The 20,399-nt window shown below is 42.2% G+C and overlaps 1 protein-coding gene across 1 annotated transcript in view; it reads right to left on the bottom strand.

The window, feature by feature from the left end:
- Positions 1-2,576: 2,576 nt before the first annotated feature.
- The window catches only part of LRCH3 (leucine rich repeats and calponin homology domain containing 3), a 102,103-nt gene continuing 84,280 nt past the window's right edge, over positions 2,577-20,399 (bottom strand). The window contains exons 16-20 of the mRNA XM_049785885.1: positions 19,943-20,050; positions 16,208-16,323; positions 14,626-14,763; positions 10,243-10,320; positions 2,577-3,214 (exon numbers count right to left, since the gene is read on the bottom strand). Of these exons, the coding sequence (XP_049641842.1) occupies positions 3,071-3,214; positions 10,243-10,320; positions 14,626-14,763; positions 16,208-16,323; positions 19,943-20,050 (584 nt within the window). The 3' untranslated portion in view covers positions 2,577-3,070. The remainder of the gene's footprint in view (positions 3,215-10,242; positions 10,321-14,625; positions 14,764-16,207; positions 16,324-19,942; positions 20,051-20,399) is intronic.

Raw genomic sequence — 20,399 nt, 5'->3', positions numbered from 1 at the left:
TTCCAAATAAAACCATTGTGGTTTGTGTTTACATCTTTTTTTCCCTTTGGTTTTTGGGTCACACCCGGCAGTGCTCAGGGGTTACTCCTGGCTCCATGCTCAGAAATTGCTCCTTGCAGGCTCGGGGGACCATATGGGATGCCGGGATTTGAACCAATGACCTTCTGCATGAAAGGCAAATGCCTTACCTCCATGCGATCTCTCCGGCCCTGTGTTTGCATCTTAACATAGAAAAGGAAATTCTATATATTTGATGTTGTTCAATGTCAAAAGTGTACACAATTTCCCCTAATAACCCAAGTAAATGTTTTTGAATTAAAAGAGAAATGCATTAGTAAGGTTCTATGCTATGTGTAAAATCTGAAATACTGAAATGACCATTAATTTCTATGAGAACAGTTTTAAATATTCCAAATGCTGTATTATATAACTTCTGGGATTGATCCCTGTTATATGTAACAACAGTCTTGTACTTTGCTGAGTTTTAGAGATTCTATATTTGGAGATTGTACTAGATATATTGTCAATCTTATTAACACTGGAGGGAAATATATTTAAAGTTTAAAAATATACACAGTTAAATCCTAAGTAAGTCATGAATTGTGTATGTTTGGAGCTGTACGTAGAACAGGCTGGTCTGATCTGTGAGGCCCCTGAAGGAGTGGGCTTTGAGTTCAGATGGCTTTTGTTGTTGCTCTTTTGGCTTTTGGGTCACACCCTGCAGTGCTCAGGGGTTATTATTTCTGACTTTGCACTTAGAACTGACTACTGGTGGTGCTCGGTGATTCCTGGGATGCCAGGTATCAAACCCAGATCAACCATGTGAAAGGCAAATGCCTTATCCACTGTACTATTTATTGCTCCAGCCCTGAGCTTGGATGTTTATGCTCTATAAACTTGGAAAAAGTGGTAATGCTCAGATAAACTATTTCTTTGTGGAAACGAGGAAAACATTATTTTGACCAGATACTCAATGTGATTTTTATCAAAGATTACTTTTAGATGCTGCATTTACATATGAACAAAGATTATAAGAGTAGAATGGAGACTCAGTCTATTTCTTGAATTACAAAAACAGTGAATAACAACTGGTAGTTATCTCCAATAACTAAACTGGGGTTCAGAAATGGGAAAAAGGATGCAGTGATTTCAATTTTTTTTTTTGGTTTTTGGGCCACACCCGGCAGTGCTCAGGGGTTACTCCTGGCTATCTGCTCAGAAATAGCTCCTGGCTGGCACAAGGGACTATATGGGATGCCAGGATTCGAGCCAACCACCTTAGATCCTAGATCGGCTGCTTGCAAGGCAAACACCACTGTGCTATCTCTCCGGCCCTGTGATTTCAATTTTTAATTAAGGTTCCTGGGGTGTGAGCGGCACATAGCACATACCCAAGTCCTATCTCCCTGCCTCCACCCCACCTTTCAGCTCCTCATTCTCTTTTTTTTTGTGTGTGTGTGTGTCACACCCGGCAGTGCTCAGGGGTTATTCCTGGCTCCAGGCTCAGAAATTGCTCCTGGCAGGCACGGGGGACCATATGGGGCGCCGGGATTCGAACCGATGACCTCCTGCATGAAAGGCAAACGCCTTACCTCCATGCTATCTCTCCGGCCCTCAGCTCCTCATTCTAATGAGTACAGAATGCAGGAGGAATGGAGCTGAACTGGCTAAGTGTTTTTCATACCACGACTTCCTGAATATAGTCGTAGAGTCTGGCAGTTATCTGAAGGAAAAATAAAAAGTTTGGCTTTTCCTGGTTTCTTTTGACATTCCTCACAATCTTCCATTGGAGAGTTAGATGCAGCCTTGCAGGTCCAAACAGCCCAGAAGCTGCACAGGAGTAAAGGAATGCTCAGTGAAGTCAGTGCAAAGCATTTACTGGCCTAAGAATATGGAATCTGTGTATGGAGTGAGATAATGTAGCTAACAGAAAATACAATCATCCTCTACACAAAGGAAAAGAAGTAGGGGGATTGGAATTGGGACACACTGTTTCACTAGAAAAAAAATCTTGGCATCTTACGCTATTTTTATTATGCTTTGGACAGAACAGTCCAAGTAGTCATAATATAACCCTTTATTTTAAATGTGGCTGAAGCTTAAAAACCTAAGGGGGCTCACGAGTCCTCCAGAGCTTGAATAGTGGTATGGTCTCTGGTAAAGGAAATATCTGGGATGTTGTTGAAAATGCATATTCCCAGACCTTCCTCTGAATCTATAGGATGCGAACCTTTATTTGTACAAAAGTTCCAGAAGATTCTGAAGGACAACTAAGTTTAGAAACCAAGGGATTCCCAGAAGTATTGGGAATAGGTAAACATAATAACTTGTGCTTTCATGATATCCTTCTGAAAAAAAAAAATCATCTTTCTAGCTTGTGAAAAAAATCTCTAGGAAAACTGGGGCTGGGGCGGTGGCACAAGGGGTAAGGAATCTGCCTTGTCTGTGCTAGCCTAGGCCAGACCACAGTTAGATCACCCGGCGTCCCATATGGTTCCCCCAAGCCAGGAGCGATGTCTTAGCACATAGCCAAGCGTAACCCCTGAGCATCACCGGGTGTGGGCCCCCCCAAACAAAACAAAAAGTATTTTGGGAAATACTTCAGAAAAATACTTTGGGAAAGTATAAGCCAGTTTAGGGTTTGGTGTTATAACAGAAATAAATTGCATTTATAAAAACCAATCGTCTTAATTCAACGGAGGGCCAGAGCAACAGTACAGTGAATAGGGTGTTTGTCTTGCACAAAGCCAACTCGGATTCCATTCCCAGCATCCCAGGTGGTCCCTCAAGCACTTCCAGGAGTAATTCCTGAGCACAGAGCCAGGAATAACCCGAGCAACACCTGGGTGTGGCCTCCAAATAAACCCGCCCCCCCCAAACAATTCAATGTAAATGGATATAATCTCCCCTAAAATGGAGAAAATGAAGCAAAGTATTCCTGTTAGGAATCATGGAAACAGTCCCTTGTAAGAACACATAAAAGCTTGTTTTAAGCAATGGCTAGCAGTAGCAATCACGCTGTCCCATTCCTTGCGTGGGCCAGGCCCACATTTGCGAGGTCCCGAAGTTCTTACACTGCAGACAGCTGCTGTTGCTGTTGCTGTTGCTGTTGCTGTTGCTTGGGTGGAGCAAGTTCCAGGAGAGCCTGGACAGTCACAGCAACCTGGCTCAACCCTTTCTCTTCTAAAATGTGGAGAGGCAAACATAATTGCTCCTGAAACAGGACAATGCAACATAAAAACAAACAAAAGGAAAAATAAGGTGAACATTACAGAATTGAAGGGAAAAATAAACTTCCTCAGAATTGTCTGCCTCTTTCTACGTAAAGTCAGCCTCTTTCTCTTTCTATGAGCCACACAAAGATGGTAATTTGACACTCATTCTCACTTTATTAATATGACCAAAGTACATTTAAGTTACTCTAAAAACTGGAAAGGGAACAAGTTACACAGACTTACATACAATAACGGGAGAATGGAATACTGTGAAGTAAGAGCAACATCATGGAACTGGGTAATTCAATTCAGCAAAATAAGGTGATACAGGAAAAAAAATCCAAATGGCTCAAATTGAAGAATACATTGTAGGAGAAAGTACTTGGGAAATAATATATCCTGAATGTAAGATGGTTTCATGCCCTAATTCAGACATCATGATAATGTCTATAGTACAGCCCAAAAGAGAAAACCATGGTTCTCATAGCCAAGAGGGTTTGAAGATCTCAGGGTGAAACTGAAGTGTATCCTTAAGAATGAGATATTTGAGGGGCTGGACAGTGTAAGGTTAGGGTACATGTCTTGTATGCAGCAGACCCCTGGTTTGATTTCTGGCACCATAAATTCCCTAAGTATCTCCGATGCAGCTGCTGGAGACCCGTAGGACTGCTGGATATAGCCCTACAGGTTCCCAAATACTGTTGGGGGAGGCCCTGGTGGTCCCAGTACTGCCAGGCCTGTAGCACCCCATCTATGTGCCTGGCACCGAGCTTCAGTCGGCCTGTTGGAGTGGGAGTGGCCTTTGGATCCCAGAGTTCTGCTTGAGAGCCACTCACAACACTACCCCCACCCCAAACAAAAAAAAGACAGATGTTTAATAACTTTCCTTTATTTGGGGAAAAAAGCTCTCCCTATTGTAACTTTAAAAAGTCTAACACTTATTTATTTATTTTGGCTTTTGTTTTTGGATCACACCTGGTGGCACTCAGGGGTTACTCCTGGCTCTTTGCTCAGCAATCACTCCTGGCAGGCTCAGTGGACCAGATGGGATGCCGGGAATTAAAACCAGGTCTGTCCCGAGTCAGCTGTGTGCAAGGCAAATGCCCTACCACGGTGCGATTTCTCTGGCCCAAGTTTAACACTTATTTAAAAAAAAAAACAAGTAATGCAATCTTTGATTTATAAAACCAGCAGTTTAGTAGAACTCTGACTCCTGATGAGGCCAGACACATGTATGTATGTTTCTCTCTGCAGAGAATTTCTCTGATATCTGTTCCCCGATTTCTTCTATCAGGGCATCCATGTGCCTGGGGTTAGATAGCCCCTCTTGCCATCCCCTGATGAAGCTTATGTCCTCACAGCTGCCTAAGTGGGAAAGGGGGTGCACAGTTAGTCCTCATAAATTGCTGCTGAAACATTGTTTTTGTTAATGGAACAAAACTGAAAGATCATTCACTAGCTATCACAGAAACCAACCAACCCAATTCCCCGATTCTGAAAGATAATACTTCTCTGTAATACTGTAGGAGGCCAGTGTGTGGTGCATAAGCAATAATATCAAACAGGTAAATAATTGTTCCCTCTCAAGTTGGATTTGGCAGCAGAAAGCCATATTCCTCCCATTCTTCAAATCGGGGTTCTCAGTTGTCCCCCAATTTGTGAGGGTCCTAATCGTTTGAGAATGCTATCTATGAGAATTGAGAATCTGCGTGCAATCAATTATAGTTTGAAGTATCAAAAATAGCAGTTGGGGGCTGGCGAGGTGGCTTTAGAGGTAAGGTGCCTGCCTTGCAAGCGCTAGCCAAGGAAGGACCATGGTTCAATCCCCCAGCATCCCATATGGTCCCCCCAAGCCAGGGGCAATTTCTGAGCGCTTAGCCAGGAGTAACTCCTGAGCATTAAACGGGTGTGGCCGAAAAGAAAAAAAAAGCAGCAGTTGGTTGTATGAATATTCTGAGTGAAAATATTGACTTGGGTACAGAATAGACTGCTGCCCGATACCTAAATTGTTCAGACAGAATCTTCTTAACTGCCAATGCAAATTTAATTCAGTTATACATGAGTGACACAAATTCCAATTTCAAATTCTAAATAAATCTAGAGGTGAAGAGCAGTTAAACACCATAACCTACCTGGGAAAGACTAATAATATGCTACATGGGGACAACAGAATGTAGGGACTCTGTACCCTCTCTAATTCAGCTGGCTGGGAAAATGTAAGTTATAAAATTAAAGGGCCAAAACCTTTTATAAACATGGACCTCAAATGGTTAGGCGGAACTTTGCCTCCCAATAAAGGGCGATTTCAAGATAGCGGGCACAGGGCAGGTGGGCGGGCCAACCGGGACAGGAAAAAAAAAAAAAAAAAAAGAAGATATCGGGCACAATTCAGTATAGCAAGATAAGTGCCCAGATTCCTTTCAAATCAGAAAGGATACAACTATTTTCTGTATCAACAACTGATAAGGGTCAATTGAAAAGGGTCAGCAATTCCTACTTTAAACATGTAAGCTCTGTTAAGGCACAAAAATAACCTTTTTTTTGTTTTGTTTTGTTTTGTTTTTGTTTTTGGGTCACACCTGGCAGCGCTCAGGAGTCACTCCTGGCTCCACGCTCAGAAATCGCTCCTGGCAGGCTCGGGGGACCATGCGGGATTGCCGAGATTTGAACCACCGTCCTTCTGCATGAAAGGCAAACGCCTTACCTCCATGCTATCTCTCCAGCCCAAAAATAACCTTAATTATGCTATTTTGCGTGTGCATGTGGTGGAGAGCACACCCATAGATGCTCAATAGTCACTCTCAGCAGTGCTCAGAGGAAATTGTGGGATGTTGGGGATCGAACCTGAGTTGGCTGCATGAAAAAGACCCCACCTGCTATACTAGATCTTTAGCCCTTGATTATGCTATTTGTAAACACAGTTTAAGTTCTAAGTCTACAGTTAAAGGCTCAGTATTAGTATAGAGATCATTAATAGAAATGTTTTGGCACTTATATTAGGAGAAAGAAGGCCACAATCGGGAGAATGGATAAATGGCAGGAAGGAGAACATGCTATTTAAAACAAAATTCGCTGTTAGTCATCATTATAAATGCTTCCTAATATCAGGGGCTGCTTATCTGAATATAGGAGGAAAGGGTTATCTACTTTTTTAGTTAATTGTTCGATGACCAGAAAAAAGATAAAGCAAATATATAAATTATTTTGACTGAGAAACACATTTTTACCAAGCACAGAAATAAAGCAGAGCACAATCTTTCAGTTAGAGGGGAAAGATCCAGTAATAGAGCACAAAGAGAGTTAACATCAAAGTACAATAAAATGCCACAAAACCCAAAAGCTGGAGAGAGACACACACAAAACTGGATTCCTCTGAATGTGCCCCAAGAGAAAGTAGTGTTTCGACAGTTCTTTTAACGCTGAGGTTTAGCTGAAGGATGTCAGAAGGGGAACAAAGATTGTCCTGTCCAAAGTGTGAGCAGGAAAGGAAAACAGAAAAACAAAGTCAGTGGATTAGAAATACAGATTTAAGCATAAAATCCAATATGATTGTTTAGTCATATTCAGAGAAAGACACTGTAACATTTCATACCATGATGAATGAAAATAACAGCGTAACTACAAAGAAACCTTTATGTGCTTAGCTTTATTTTACTGGATAGCAGAATAAATGCTTCTTCCTGAAAAGAATGCTCGTGCTGGCTGCTAGCCTAGGTGGGGAGGCTGAATCAGAGGATGCTTTTTTGTCGCTCTCATTCTTCCTTACTTGTAGCTGTGCCCAGGATTTTCCTCTTGGCTCTGCGTGTGTGTGTGTGTGTGTGTGTGTGTGTGTGTGTGTGTGTGTGTAGCTGTGCCCAGGATGTGTGTGTGTGTGTGTGTGTGTGTGTGTGTGTGTGTGTGTGTAGCTGTGCCCAGGATTTTCCTCTTGGCTCTGCGTGTGTGTGTGTGTGTGTGTGTGTGTGTGTGTGTGTGTGTGTGTGTGTACACCATATAGGGTGCCAGGGAGGGATTGAACCAAGTCGGTCATGTGCAAGGCAAAAGCCCTAACCCCTGAACTATCTCTCCAGACCCTCTCATTTTTCCTTATTAACAACAACAACAACAAAAAAAGTGAGTAAGCCAGAAAGCAAGGCCAAAATCTGGGGTTGGCTGAGATGAGGGAAATTTTCAGAGAAAGCCAGGTAAACAGAAAGGATAAAGAATCAGGAGATTTATTACCTAAAGCCAGATGTAATAATGGTATGGGGGGGCTGGCGAGATGGTGCTAGAGGTAAGGTGTCTGCCTTGCAAGCACTAGACAAGGAAGGACTGTGGTTCGATCCCCTGGCGTCCCATATGGTCCCCCAAGCCAGGGGCAATTTCTGAGCACTTAGCCAGGAGTAACCCCTGAGCATCAAATGGGTGTGGCCCGAAAAACCAAAAAAAAAAAAAATCAAGTTGGGGAAGGGAAAAAGGGATTGCAAGGAGCAATAAGTATAGCGCCAGTGCAATTGTTTTGTTTGTGGCCAACACGTGTTCCATCCCCATCATTCTACATGGTGTCCAGACCACTGCCAGGAGTGATTTCTGAGTGCAGAGCCAGTATATCCCAAACATTGTTTGATGTGGCCTAAAATTTAAAAATACCTTACCAACTCTACTTTATGAATATGAACAAAACAGATCTGGAGCTGAAGAGATCTAAGAGCACTGAAACCCTCTAGTTCATTTTTAGAAGTCATTGAACTTGATAGCAGAAAACATAACATTTACCATCCTAATTCTAAGACATAAGTAGAGTTTTTTAAATTTTTTATTCAGTGAGATTAAATCTAGTGCCTCAAACATACATGGCATGCTCTGTACCTCATGAGCTACAGCCCTCGTTATGATATTTAAGATATAACACAAGGGGATTTCTTCTGAGAACTCTGTTTATGGGTGACTGTCCTTCCACTGTAACTTTACATCATTGTTCTCATAATTAAAAATAAAAAATAAAAAAAGATATAACACGGGCCCGGAGAGATAGCAGAGCGGCGTTTGCCTTGCAAGCAGCCGATCCAGGACCAAAGGTGGTTGGTTCGAATCCCGGTGTCCCATATGGTCCCCCGTGCCTGCCAGGAGCTATTTCTGAACAAACAGCCAGGAGTAACCCCTGAGCACCGCCGGGTGTGGCCCAAAAAACAAAAAAAACATAAAAAAAAAGATATAACACATTGAATAAAACCATAATAAGAAAAGACCTATATGCTCATTTATTCTTTAGTGTTTCATTTTTTGTTAATTTGTATTCATACTTTGAAAGTAATATGAGAATAGAAACTCAGTATATTCTCTGAACATGGAAATGTGACCCAAAAGCCGGAGATTTTTACGTTATACAACTTCATACATGGTTATCACATTATCTTATCTATTTCTTTTTCGCATCCTTTTTTATTTGCAAGTCAAACAGAGCAAATATGGGTCTTTAGGAAAGGTCAGAAAAGAAGAATAAAGGAGGAAGAGAGCTTTAGGTTTCTTTCTCCTACTAAAAGGGGACCCAAAAATGCAAGTTGCAATATATAAAATTTTGTATTTACTAATTTCTCTTCGTGTATTTTCTACACAAATCCCAAGACAGATACTTTTAGCAGGCATAGCATAGCAACAAAACAGGAACCCACCTAGAGGCAGTAGTGGTGCTGGTGGTACATATATGGGCAGGAAACAGAAAGGGTAAGGGAAGATGTGGCTTGGATACAATGCTCATTTCTTCTTTCTCATGGGGGAGAAGGAGTGGAGGAAGGCTCTGGAAGCCCATCTCACTATCCTGGAAACACATCTGCTTAGGACTTCCTCTTGGCTCTGAACTCAGGAATCACTCCAGGTAGGCTGCTCAGGGATCATATAGGGCGTCGGAGGCTGAGCCCCAGTTGACTGTGTGCAAAGGAAGCGCTTTACCTGCTATAGTGTTACTCTAGTCCCAATGTATAGTCTTTTGTTTTGTTTTGGTTTTGGTTTTTGGGTCACACCCAGCAATGCTCAGGGGTTACTCCTGAGCTCAGAAATCACGCCTGGCAGGCTCAGGGAACCATATGGGATTCCAGGATTCGAACCACCAACCTGCCTCACCTCCATGCTATCTCTCTGGCCCTTTCAATGTATAGTCTTTAAAATGGTTTGATTTCTGTCTGGACCTGCGATCAAATAGCATGGTCCGGGGAGGAACAGGGAGGTTCTAAAAATTACTGGCTGGCAAAGGCTTCACAGCCACATGCTTTATACATACTGGTTTTGTCTTTTGCTGACTGGTGACAACAGATACATTTTGAAGGAATTCCATTATAGGATGGTTCTATAAAACCCAACCACATGTACAATGATTGTAGCTACTGACAAAAAATACTGGTCCACAGGTTTGAGAGAGGCCAAGAGTGAGTGGGCTTATTTGCAGTATTATTTGCTATATGTACATAGTGCCTCAGTGCCCATATGTATGTATCAGAGGTCAAACTTAGGGCCTCATGCGTGTGAAACCTGTGTTCTATCACAGACCTACCTTCACCACTTGTATGTTTTCTCCGGCTTCCATGCCCTGGACTAACCAAGTTCATGGTCTCTTTTTTTGATTTGTTTTGTTTTTATTTTAGGCCACACCTGGCAGCACCTGGGTTACTCCTGGCTCTGTGTTCAGAGGTTTGTCCTGGCAGGCTCAGGGGATCATATGACATGCTGGGGATTGAACCTGGGTTGGCCATGTGCAAGGCAAATGCCTTACCCGCTGTGCTACTGCTCCAGCCCCTTCACATTCTCTTTTCAAAATCGGTAATAAGATAACATGATAACTGGCAGGGATAGCTTCAGTAGGCAGAAGGCAAATGCTGAATGTGCAGATGAATACAGGGGCCTACTTATTAATGGAAGTAAAATACATGCAGTTTGTTAGTAACTTAGTCCAGAGCTAATCCTACACGATTTCAGATACCTGACTTTCTGAAATCCAGACTAAAATATAATAATATCCAAGTTTATTTAGGCAATATCAGAACAATAAATGTATTACCTGAGGCACACCAATTTTTCTGCAAGCTTCCAGGAAGTTTTCCACATTTCGCCTACACTTTGCCATTGTTAATTTAGGCTGTCAGAAAAAAAAATGTGGTATTACAAGCAAAGTTTTAGAAAACTTTAAAAACTTTAAGAGCTGGAAAGCAACTAGGAACAATACATAAACAAGTAACAATTTGTCACTATACAACCCTGTAAGAATTGGTTCTGGTGTATCGGCCTTATTTATTCATTACTTACTTTGGAAATTTAGCTTTGACTTTTTCTTTTTTTTTCTTTTTGGTTTTTGGGCCACACCCGGCGGTGCTCAGGGGTTACTCCTGGCTGTCTGCTTAGAAATAGTTCCTGGCAGGCACGGGGGACCATATGGGACACCAGGTTTCAAACCAACCACCTTAGGTCCTGGATCGGCTGCTTGCAAGGCAAACACTGCTGTGCTATCTCTCTGGGCCCTAGCTTTGACTTTTTATAAGGCACCTACCAATGAGAGAAATGTAAAAGAGAGCTGTTCATTTTTTTCAACTTTAAAACAATAAACACTAAAGATATCTTAGAGAAAGAACAGGAAAAATACAGTTCTGTATTCAAATATACTTTATTCTTTTAAAAAAATGAAAACATCCAATAACCCTTTGCTCATCAATATACTACAAAGCATTCCATGTTTCCACTCAAATGTAGTAATTTTTTTCAATCTTTCAATTTCAAAAGATTGTCTAAAGGATCTTTTTTTTAAAAGCCAGTCAAATTGAGCAGTGGGGGGTTATATAACAAATTTTTGTGATACTAACGTTAATAAGTTCTGATAAACCACTGCCATCGGACCAGTCTTTTTTTTTAATTTTTTTTTTTTTGGGGGGCCACACTCAGTAACGCTGTGGTTACTCCTGGCTATGCACTCAGAAATTGCTCCTGGCTTGGGGACCTTATGGGACACCGGGGGATCGAACTGAGGTCCATACTAAGTCAGTCACATGCAAGGCAAATGCCCTACCGCTGCACCACCACTCCCGCCCCATAAAAGAACCTATTTTTTAAAGGTACTTTAACATTTCGTTAAAGATTCTGTGAAGGGCCCGGAGAGATAGCACAGTGGCGTTTGCCTTGCAAGCAGCCGATCCAGGACCAAAGGTGGTTGGTTCAAATCCCGGTGTCCCATATGGTCCCCCGTGCCTGCCAGGAGCTATTTCTGAGCAGACAGCCAGGAGTAACCCCTGAGCACCGCCGGGTGTGGCCCCCCCCCAAAAAAAAAAAAGATTCATACCAGTTCAGCTCCTTAGACTCATTCTTTTCTCAAAGAGATGTAAAGCAGGGGCTGGAGAGAGAGCACAGCGGTAAGGCATTTGCCTTACATGCAGAAGGTCACTGGTTCAAATCCCAGCATTCCATATGGTCCTCCGAGTTTGCTGGGGGTGATTTCTGAGCGTAGAGCCAGGAATAACCCCTGAGCATTGCCGGGTGTGACCCAAAATCCAAAAACCAAAAAAAAAGAGATGTAAAGCAAGCCATGAATTATGGCCATGTAGCAGAAAGCTGGTAATATCAGGCGGAGCGGGAGGACCAAATCCCCATTCTGCCAAAGCTACACTTGCTGCATACATCACCCAGAATGACCACTTTTCCTATGGCCCTTACTTCACCACTCCTCTACAATTCTCTTTGAGGACACCAATCTGATCAAATTTTGGGTTAGTTTTTAAAATAAATGGTGACTAATTCCACACACACATCTTAAAAGTAGACAATAGGGCCAGAGAGATAGCATGAAGGTAGGGTGTTTGCCTTTCATGCAGAAGGATGGTGGTTTGAACCCCGGCATCCCATATGGTCCCCCGAGCCTGCCAGGAGCGATTTCCGAGCATAGAAGAGCCAGGAGGAACCCCTGAGCACTGCCGGATGTGACCCAAAAAAAAAAAAAAAAGGCAGACAATGATAAGCGAAACTGTATAATGCCAATCACTAAAATCCAAAGATCAAGGGGCCCGGAAAGATAGCACAGTGGTGTTTGCCTTGCAAGCAGCCAATCCAGGACCAAAGGTGGTTGGTTCGAATCCCGGTGTCCCATATGGTTCCCCGTGCCTGCCAGGAGCTATTTCTGAGCAGACAGCCAGGAGTAACCCCTGAGCATCGCCAGGTGTGGCCCAAAAACCAAAAAAAAAAAAATAAATAAATAAAAAAAAAAAATCCAAAGATCAATTCTAGAAGTTGCAAGCCAATGAGGCCAAATCAAAGGATTTAAAGGGTTTTTTTGTTTTTGTTTTTTTGGGTCACACCCAGCAGTGCTCAGGAGTTACTCCTGGCAGAAATTGCTCCTGGCAGGCTCAGGGGACCATATGGGATGCCAGGGTTCGAACCACCAATCTTCTACATACAAGGCAAATGCCTTACCTCCATGCTATCTCTCCGGCCCCTAAAGTTTTAACATCTGAAGTGATTGCTAAATAACAATGAATTTGAAAAGGCTAGACAGGGCCTAGTATCCCATATGGTCCTCTGTTCAATGATATGAGTACTTCCTGAACTCAGAGCTGAGCATAAGCCCTGGGCATTGCTGGGTGAGGGCCCCCATCTCATTCCTAAAAAAAAAAAAAAAAAAAGTTAGGGGCAGAGTGGTGGCACAAGTAGTAGGGCATTTGTCTTGCATGGGCTGACCTAGGACAGACTGTGATTCGATCTCTGACGTTCCATATGGTCCCCCGAGCCAGGAGTCATTTCTTTTTTTTTTTTTTTTTTTTTTTTTTTGGTTTTTGGGCCACACCCAGTAACGCTCAGGGGTTACTCCTGGCTATGTGCTCAGAAGTTGCTCCTGGCTTGGGGGACCATATGGGACACCGGGGGATCGAACCGCGGTCCGTCCAAGGTTAGCGCAGGCAAGGCAGGCACCTTACCTTTAGCGCCACCGCCCGGCCCCCCAGGAGTCATTTCTGAGGTGTAGCCAGGAGTAACCTATGAGCGTCACAGGGTGTGGTTCAAAAACAAAAACAAAAAAATAAAGGCACACCAAAGAAACAGTAATTTGGGGCCAGAGCCGTCCGTGTCCCTTATATTCCATCCAAGGTGCTATTCTATCTCTGCTAAATCACTAAATCATGTCAATTCCACCCTCAAAATACTCAGCATTTTATTATTTTGTTTATTGGGCTGCAGCCTGCAGTGTTGTAAGGCTTACTCACTCCTCCCTAGCAGGCTTGGGAGACCATATAGGGTGCTGAGGAATGCAAGAAAAACACCCTATTTGCTTATGGCCCAATAAACAAAATTTTATTTTATTTTTTGGTTTTTGGGCCACACCTGGTAATGCTCAGGGGTTATTCCTGGCTGAATGCTCAGAAACTGACCCTGGCTTGGGGGACAATATGGGACAGCGGGGGATCAAACTGTGGTCCATCCTAGGCTAGCGCATGCAAATGCCGTACCACTTGTGCCACTGCTCCGGCCCCAATTGACATTTTAAACTCAATTATAGTCATGAGTTCACTTTCCTTAGTGTCTATCCTAATGTAAACATCTAACTCCGGACACAACATCTGATGCTGATCTCCCATTGTTCTTAGCTTGTCTCTCTAGCTTCATTCCCTTGCTGTCTTGTTCTCAGACTTTGTACATGAGCTATTCAAGATCTATTTAAGAATTCTTATTTTCTGAATAAATGAACTAGGTCTGGAAAGACTTCTACTCTATACTGCGGCAAATTCCTACTCATTTACCGAGAATCAGTTCAGGGGATGGAACAATAGTATAGTGGCCAATTCAGGTTTCATTCCTGGCATCCTATATAGTCACCTGAGCTAAATGCCAGCTGGTCCAATAACCAAACACAAAAAGTACAACAACAAAAAAATTAAGCCCTGAGCATCACCAGGTGTGGTTCAAAAGCCAAAACAAAATAAAAGAATCTGCAAATTTTACCTCATCTTAATCTGACCTCAACTTTCCAAGCGGAATTAGCAGTACAATGTGTGTGTGTGTGTGTGTGTGTGTGTGTGTGTGTATGTGTGCATGCGTGCGTGCACTGGTGGTGCTCAGAGGTTACTCCTGGCTTTGCACTCAGTAATCATTCCTGGCAGGCTTGAGGGACCATATAGGATGCTGGGGATTGGATCTCAGTCAGCCATGTGCAAGGCAAACACCTTTATCTGCTAAACTATATTTCTCTGGTCCTGATCAGTCTCATTTTCAGTATTTCCATAGCACACATCCTACCTACTTCTCATAGCACATCATACTGTTATGTACTACCTTTTCTAAGCCCATTATTTCTCTCCAAAGGCAGGACTGGCATCACAAAGATTTTCACTCACTATACTATGCACAATGTTGACCATTATAATTAATAAATGCTTAATGAACACACAATGTTTTAGCATTATGAACTTACCACAGCTGGTGAGGGAACATGAATGCTCGGGACAGAACGAGGCCGCACATGATTAGCCAAATGGCAAAGAACAACACCATCGGTTAGAGCTGATCCAAGATCACAAGGCAGAGACACTTTCAACCGGTACTCGATATGCTAAAATAAACCAAAAGAAAAAATATATAAATATCAACTGAAGAGTGGTTGACAGACATAATAAAGCTACAATGGAATATAATTAGAAATGAAGTAATATGTCTTTTATTTCCGTAATTTATTTTTTTAAGTCAGCCTTTATTTTTATTTTTTTCCCTCTAAGTCAGTCTTTCCGTTTTTTATTTCCGTAATTTATTTCCGTTTTTTATTTCCGTAACTTATTCTTGTGAGTCAGCCTTTATTTTTATTTTTTTTCCCTCTAAGTCAGTCTTTTTTTTTTACTTCTTTTTCTTTCTAAGTCAGTCTTGAAGAGTTCCTATCCATATCAGTATGGGAGCCAGGACAAAGTGGAATAATATACATCAGAAATTCAATTTTGGGGGCCGGGAAGGTGGCGCTAGAGGTAAGGTGTCTGCCTTGCAAGCGCTAGCGTAGGACGGACCGCGGTTCTATCCCCCGGTGTCCCATATGGTCCCCCAAGCCAGGGGAGATTTCTGAGCGCATAGCCAGGAGTAACCCTTGAGTGTCAAACGGGTGTGGCCAAAAAAACCAAAAACCAAAAAAAAAAAAAAAAGAAATTCAATTTTAGTTCTCTGTTAATTAAAGATATTTTTCAGCTCTAAAGTAACATTGCATATGAGGTAAGAATGTGTGATGTATGTACATGTATATACACTACTATTATAAAATTTCATGTTCTTTTTTTCATTTGTTTCTTTTTTCTTGGAGGAGTTATATCAGCAATGCAACTCCTGGTTCTGTGCTCAGGGGTCACAGCCAAAGGTACTCAGGGAACAAAGCAATGCCAGGAATCAAGCCTGGGTCTCTGAATTAAGCATGTGCTTAGCCCAATAAGCCATCTCTCTGGATCTTTATAAGATTTCTTTATACTATATAGCTGGAGAAAAGTGAAAGAAATAGATTGAGGGATGAGTTATATAGAATAAGCCATCTTCTATTTCTTTTTTTCTTTTTCTTTTTTTTGGTTTTTGGGTCACACCGGGCAGTGCTCAGAGGTTACTCCTGGCTCTATGCACAGAAATTGCTTCTGGAAGGCTCGGGGAACCATATGGGATGTTAGGATTCGAACCACTATCCTGATGCAAGGCAAATGCCCTACCTCCATGCTATCTTTCCAGCCCCAAGCCATTTTATTTTTCTAGTAATTAGCTGAAAAAGCTTTTATTAGGAAAACTGATTTTTTTATTCATCACACAATAGGCATTCAAATTATAGGTCAAATGAACACAATTAGAGGCTATAATGGTATCACTGAGAAAAGTAGAGGGGGGCTAGAGTGATAGTACGGGGTTAAAGTGCCTGGCAGGCATGTGACCAAATGACCAAACCCATTTAATGACAGCACTGCACATGGTCTCCAAGCACTGCCAGGAGTGTTCCCTGAGCACAGAGCCAGGAGTAAGTCTTGATAAGATATACATACTTTCCGTAGTTGATCTATTAATTCCAACTCTTCTTCCCTCTGTCTCGAATTTTCTTTTGTTACGGATTCTGTAGAATCTGTGGTAGGTGCAGAAGATGAAGGGGGTAAAGCCTGACCTAAAAAGTATGAATATGTAAGATAGAAAGGTGATTATCAAATGTCATAAAGAATTTAGATGACTGATTATGAAATGTAGCTACCCACCCCAACAGTATGGCATATACTGCCTACCAAGCATTACACTTGTCAGGCTTATATTGACATGCTAGGATTGCTGAGGGAGATCACTATAAAAAAAGTTTATTATGGACAGAAGTGATAGTACAGTAGGTAGAGAGTTTAACTTGCATGTGGCCAAACTGTATTCAATCACCATCACCCCAAGCACCACCAGGAGTGATCCCCGAGTGCAGAGCCATGAGTGAGACCTGTGCAATGCTGGGTGTGATCCCCCCAAAAAAGTTTCTATTATAATTTTTTTTAAATGTTAGTAGTGGGGAAAATGGTACAAAATGCAAACCAGGGGCCGAAGAGATAGCACAGTGGTGTTTGCCTTGCAAGCAGCCGATGCAGGGCCCAAGGTGGTTGGTTCAAATCCCGGCATCCCGTATGGTCCCCCGTGCCTGCCAGGAGCTATTTCTGAGCAGATAGCCAGGAGTAACCTCTGAGCACAGCTGGGTATGGCCCAAAAACCCAAAAAACAAAAACAAAAACAAAAAAAAACCCACAAACCAAATCAGGGGCAAGAGAGAAAGTACAGAGGGTACGGTGCTTCATTTACATGCAATTAATCTAGGTTTGATCCCCAGCATCCCATATGGTAGTCCCCAAGCACCACCCAGAATAATCCCTGAGTGTAAGTAGAACCAGGATGTACATTTTTGGGCCACACTGTTGAATGTTGGCCCCAAATCCAAAAATCAAGAAACAAAAACTTAACCAAATGTCCATTCTATCCTTTTGACTCCAATCACTTCTGAGTTGAGTACATTCCACAAAAATTCTTAATATTTTCTTAAAAAGTTAACACATATGGAGAAAATTACAACTATTAAGACGAAGTAGACACAACCAGGTCAACAAATGCAACCTTAACAAAATTAATAAACTTTTAAGTTACCCACTCACTGGTACCCAAATCTTACTCCTAACAGACTCCTATGCCTTCTCTCTCTCTATGACTGGCTTGTTCTATTAATTCTTGTGGTGATCCTGCTTCAGACCCAATCTCCTGGAGTTGAATTATGACATGTGAAGCCTCAAAAACACGAGAGGGAAGGCAAAATTACTGGTCATAAATTATACAAATATTCAACAGGGGCCGGAGCAATAACACAGTAGGGCGTTTTTGCCTTGCATGCAGCCATTTGGGACCAACCTAGGTTCAATTTCCAGCATCCCAAATGGTCCCCTGAGCCTGCCAGGAGCAATATCTGAGTGCATGAGCAGTGTCGATGTGGTATCAAAATATGTGTGTGTGTTGTGTGTGTGTGTGTGTGTGTGTGTGTATGTGTGTGTGTGTGATATCTGAGTGCAGAGCCTGCCAGGAGCAATATCTGAGTGCAGAGGCAGGAGTAACTCCTGAGCAGTGTCAGGTGTGGTACCAAAACCTGTGTGTGTGTGTGTGTGTGTTACCAAAACCAGTATGTGTGTGTATGGAAATATATATATATTCACAGTAGCAGTGATAAAAATAGATTTTCAAACCAATGTGTGTGTGAACCAGTGTGTGTGTGTGTGTGTGTGTGTGTGTGTGTGTGTGTGTGTGTGTGTGTGTGTGTGTGTGTATAAATATAGATTTTCATCTTTTTTTTTCTTTTTTGGCTTTTGGGTCATTCCTGGCAGTGCTCAGGAGTTACTCCTAGCTCTATGCTCAGAAATCATTCCTAGCAGGCTCAGGGGACCATATGGGATGCCGGGATTTGAACCACAGTCCTTCTGCATGCAAGGCAAACACCCTACCTCCATGCTATCTCTCTGGCCTCAAATTTTCATCTTTATACCGACAAGCCAACTAGCAGGGTATTTCTAGTTTGATTTTAAATCTCATTGTGATTTTGTCTTAATAAACTGAAAATAATTATTTAGGAGCTAGGAAGATTGTATAGTGGGTTGGCTGCTTGTCTTGCATGTGGCTAATCTAAGTTCAATTCCTGGTTCCTCAAATAGTCCCTGAGCCTTTTTTTTTTTGTTTGTTTTGGGCCACACCCAGCGGTGCTCCGGGGTTACTCCTGGATATGCTCTTAGAAATTGTTCCTGGCAGGCTTGGGGGACCATATTGGATGCAAGGAATTGAACCCAGGTTCGTCCAGGGTCTGCTGCATGCAAGGCGATTGCTCTACTACTGTGCTATCTCTCCAGCTCCAGTCCCTGAGCCTTTTTAGGAGATCTCTAAGCACAGAGTCAAGAGTTAGTCCACCCCCCCCCCACACACACCTTTAATAAAAAGAAATCAGTTTTTATCAACAGAAAATCTGAAAAACAACTCTTTTCAAAGACAAACATTCTCTGGGCTGGAGAGAGAGCACAGTAGTAGGGCGTTTGCCTTGCAGCAGTAGATCTGGGATGGACTTTGGTTCGATTCCCCAGCATCCCATATGGTCCCCCAAGCCTGCCAGGGGCGATTTCTGAGCCCAGGGCCAGGAGTAACCCCTTAACACCGCCAGATGTGGCCTATAAAACAAAAAACAAAACAAAACAAAAAGACAAACATTCTCTAAATCAATGTTTCTTAACTGGAGGCACATGGCTTTTTGAAGGTCCCCAGTATATTCCAACAGGCCCAAAGATGAAGACGACATAATAAGGTCACTCTGAGACTACGGATCAAATAGTAGACATGGGATGGGGGTAGGCACAGGAAAGAAACAAAGTCAGAAGGGGTCACTAAGGAAACAGGTTGAGGAACATGACACTAGATCAGCGGTCTTAAGACACAAGTCCACTGTCCTGTGACAATCTGCAGATGGATAAAGGCTAGAGAATGCTATGCTAGGTGGTCTGTAAAAGACTTTTAGTTAATTCATTCAAAGAAAATATAACCTGCTTCTAGTTGATAATAAACTTTCTAATTAAAAAAAAATCAAGTTCAGAGTCTCAAACATTAGGGAAGTGGATACAGTTGCTATACACACAGAACTCACACTCAGCTTTTTCCAAAACAGAGACCTTGCCCTAGTTCCCTTTTCCCTTCATCCACCCCTTTTGAGATGTAAAGACCCACCTAGGTTTGATTAGTACTTTTGTCTGTCATGTCTGCCTTTTCCCCACCCCGTGTGGATAGAGCCTCTATAATAAAGATAGCAGGGAAAGGACAGTTGGTTCTCTTAGTCCTTGAGGCTGGAAGCCCCCTGATTCTTCCCCTTAGGGAAGCCTTTTCTTTCCCTTAAGACTGGCTTGTTTTAGTAATTCTCTCAGTGACCCTGCTTCAGACTTAATATCCCAGTGTTGGATTACAGAAAGTGGAGCCTTATAGACACTACAGCGAAAGCTATGGTCTTGGATTGTGTTATGCATAAAACCCTATCAGAGTATTGTAAAGCAAGAAGCCTAAAATTATAATAATAAAAAATGTCTCCTGCTTTAACATTAGTGAGATCACAGAAAAATGCACGTTAAAGTATTTGCCAAGACTGATATTTAAAATTTTAAATGAATGTAGCAGTCAAAATTATTGCACAAAGGGTTAATCCCCAATCACCCTTCCCCAAATTTAAAAAAGTTACTACCACCTACCTTTATTTGATTCTGCCCTTACAGCTGATCGAAAAAGGAAACTTTCAGGGCGCTGGGGTTGATTTCTCTGGGTAGTAACAGGAAAAGAATATGCAGGGGAATGATGAACTAAATCAGCAAAATAAGATGAAATGAAATGCAAAGAAATGTGAATAGAGCAACAAATATCTATTGTACAAGTTCCACAAATAACAAATAAAAGTCAAATTATGACAAAGATAAATTATGTAAAATGACAATTTTATTTATTTTGGCTTTGTGGGCCAAACCCAGCATATGGACTCATGCTCAGCACTCAGGATTACTTTGGGTGGTGCTTGGGGGACCAGATAGGAAGCAGAAGACTGAATCCAGGTTGGCTATGTACAAGGCAAATATCCTACCCACTATACTATCACTCTGGCCCCAAACAATAATTTAAATAGTATATGAAGTATACTGGGGGTCGGAGAGATAG

Source organism: Suncus etruscus, chromosome 13 (genome assembly GCF_024139225.1).
Source record: "Suncus etruscus isolate mSunEtr1 chromosome 13, mSunEtr1.pri.cur, whole genome shotgun sequence".
Taxonomy (NCBI): Eukaryota; Metazoa; Chordata; class Mammalia; order Eulipotyphla; family Soricidae; genus Suncus; species Suncus etruscus.
Note: the sequence above shows the minus strand (reverse complement) of the source record. Positions and strands in the feature narration are given on the sequence as shown.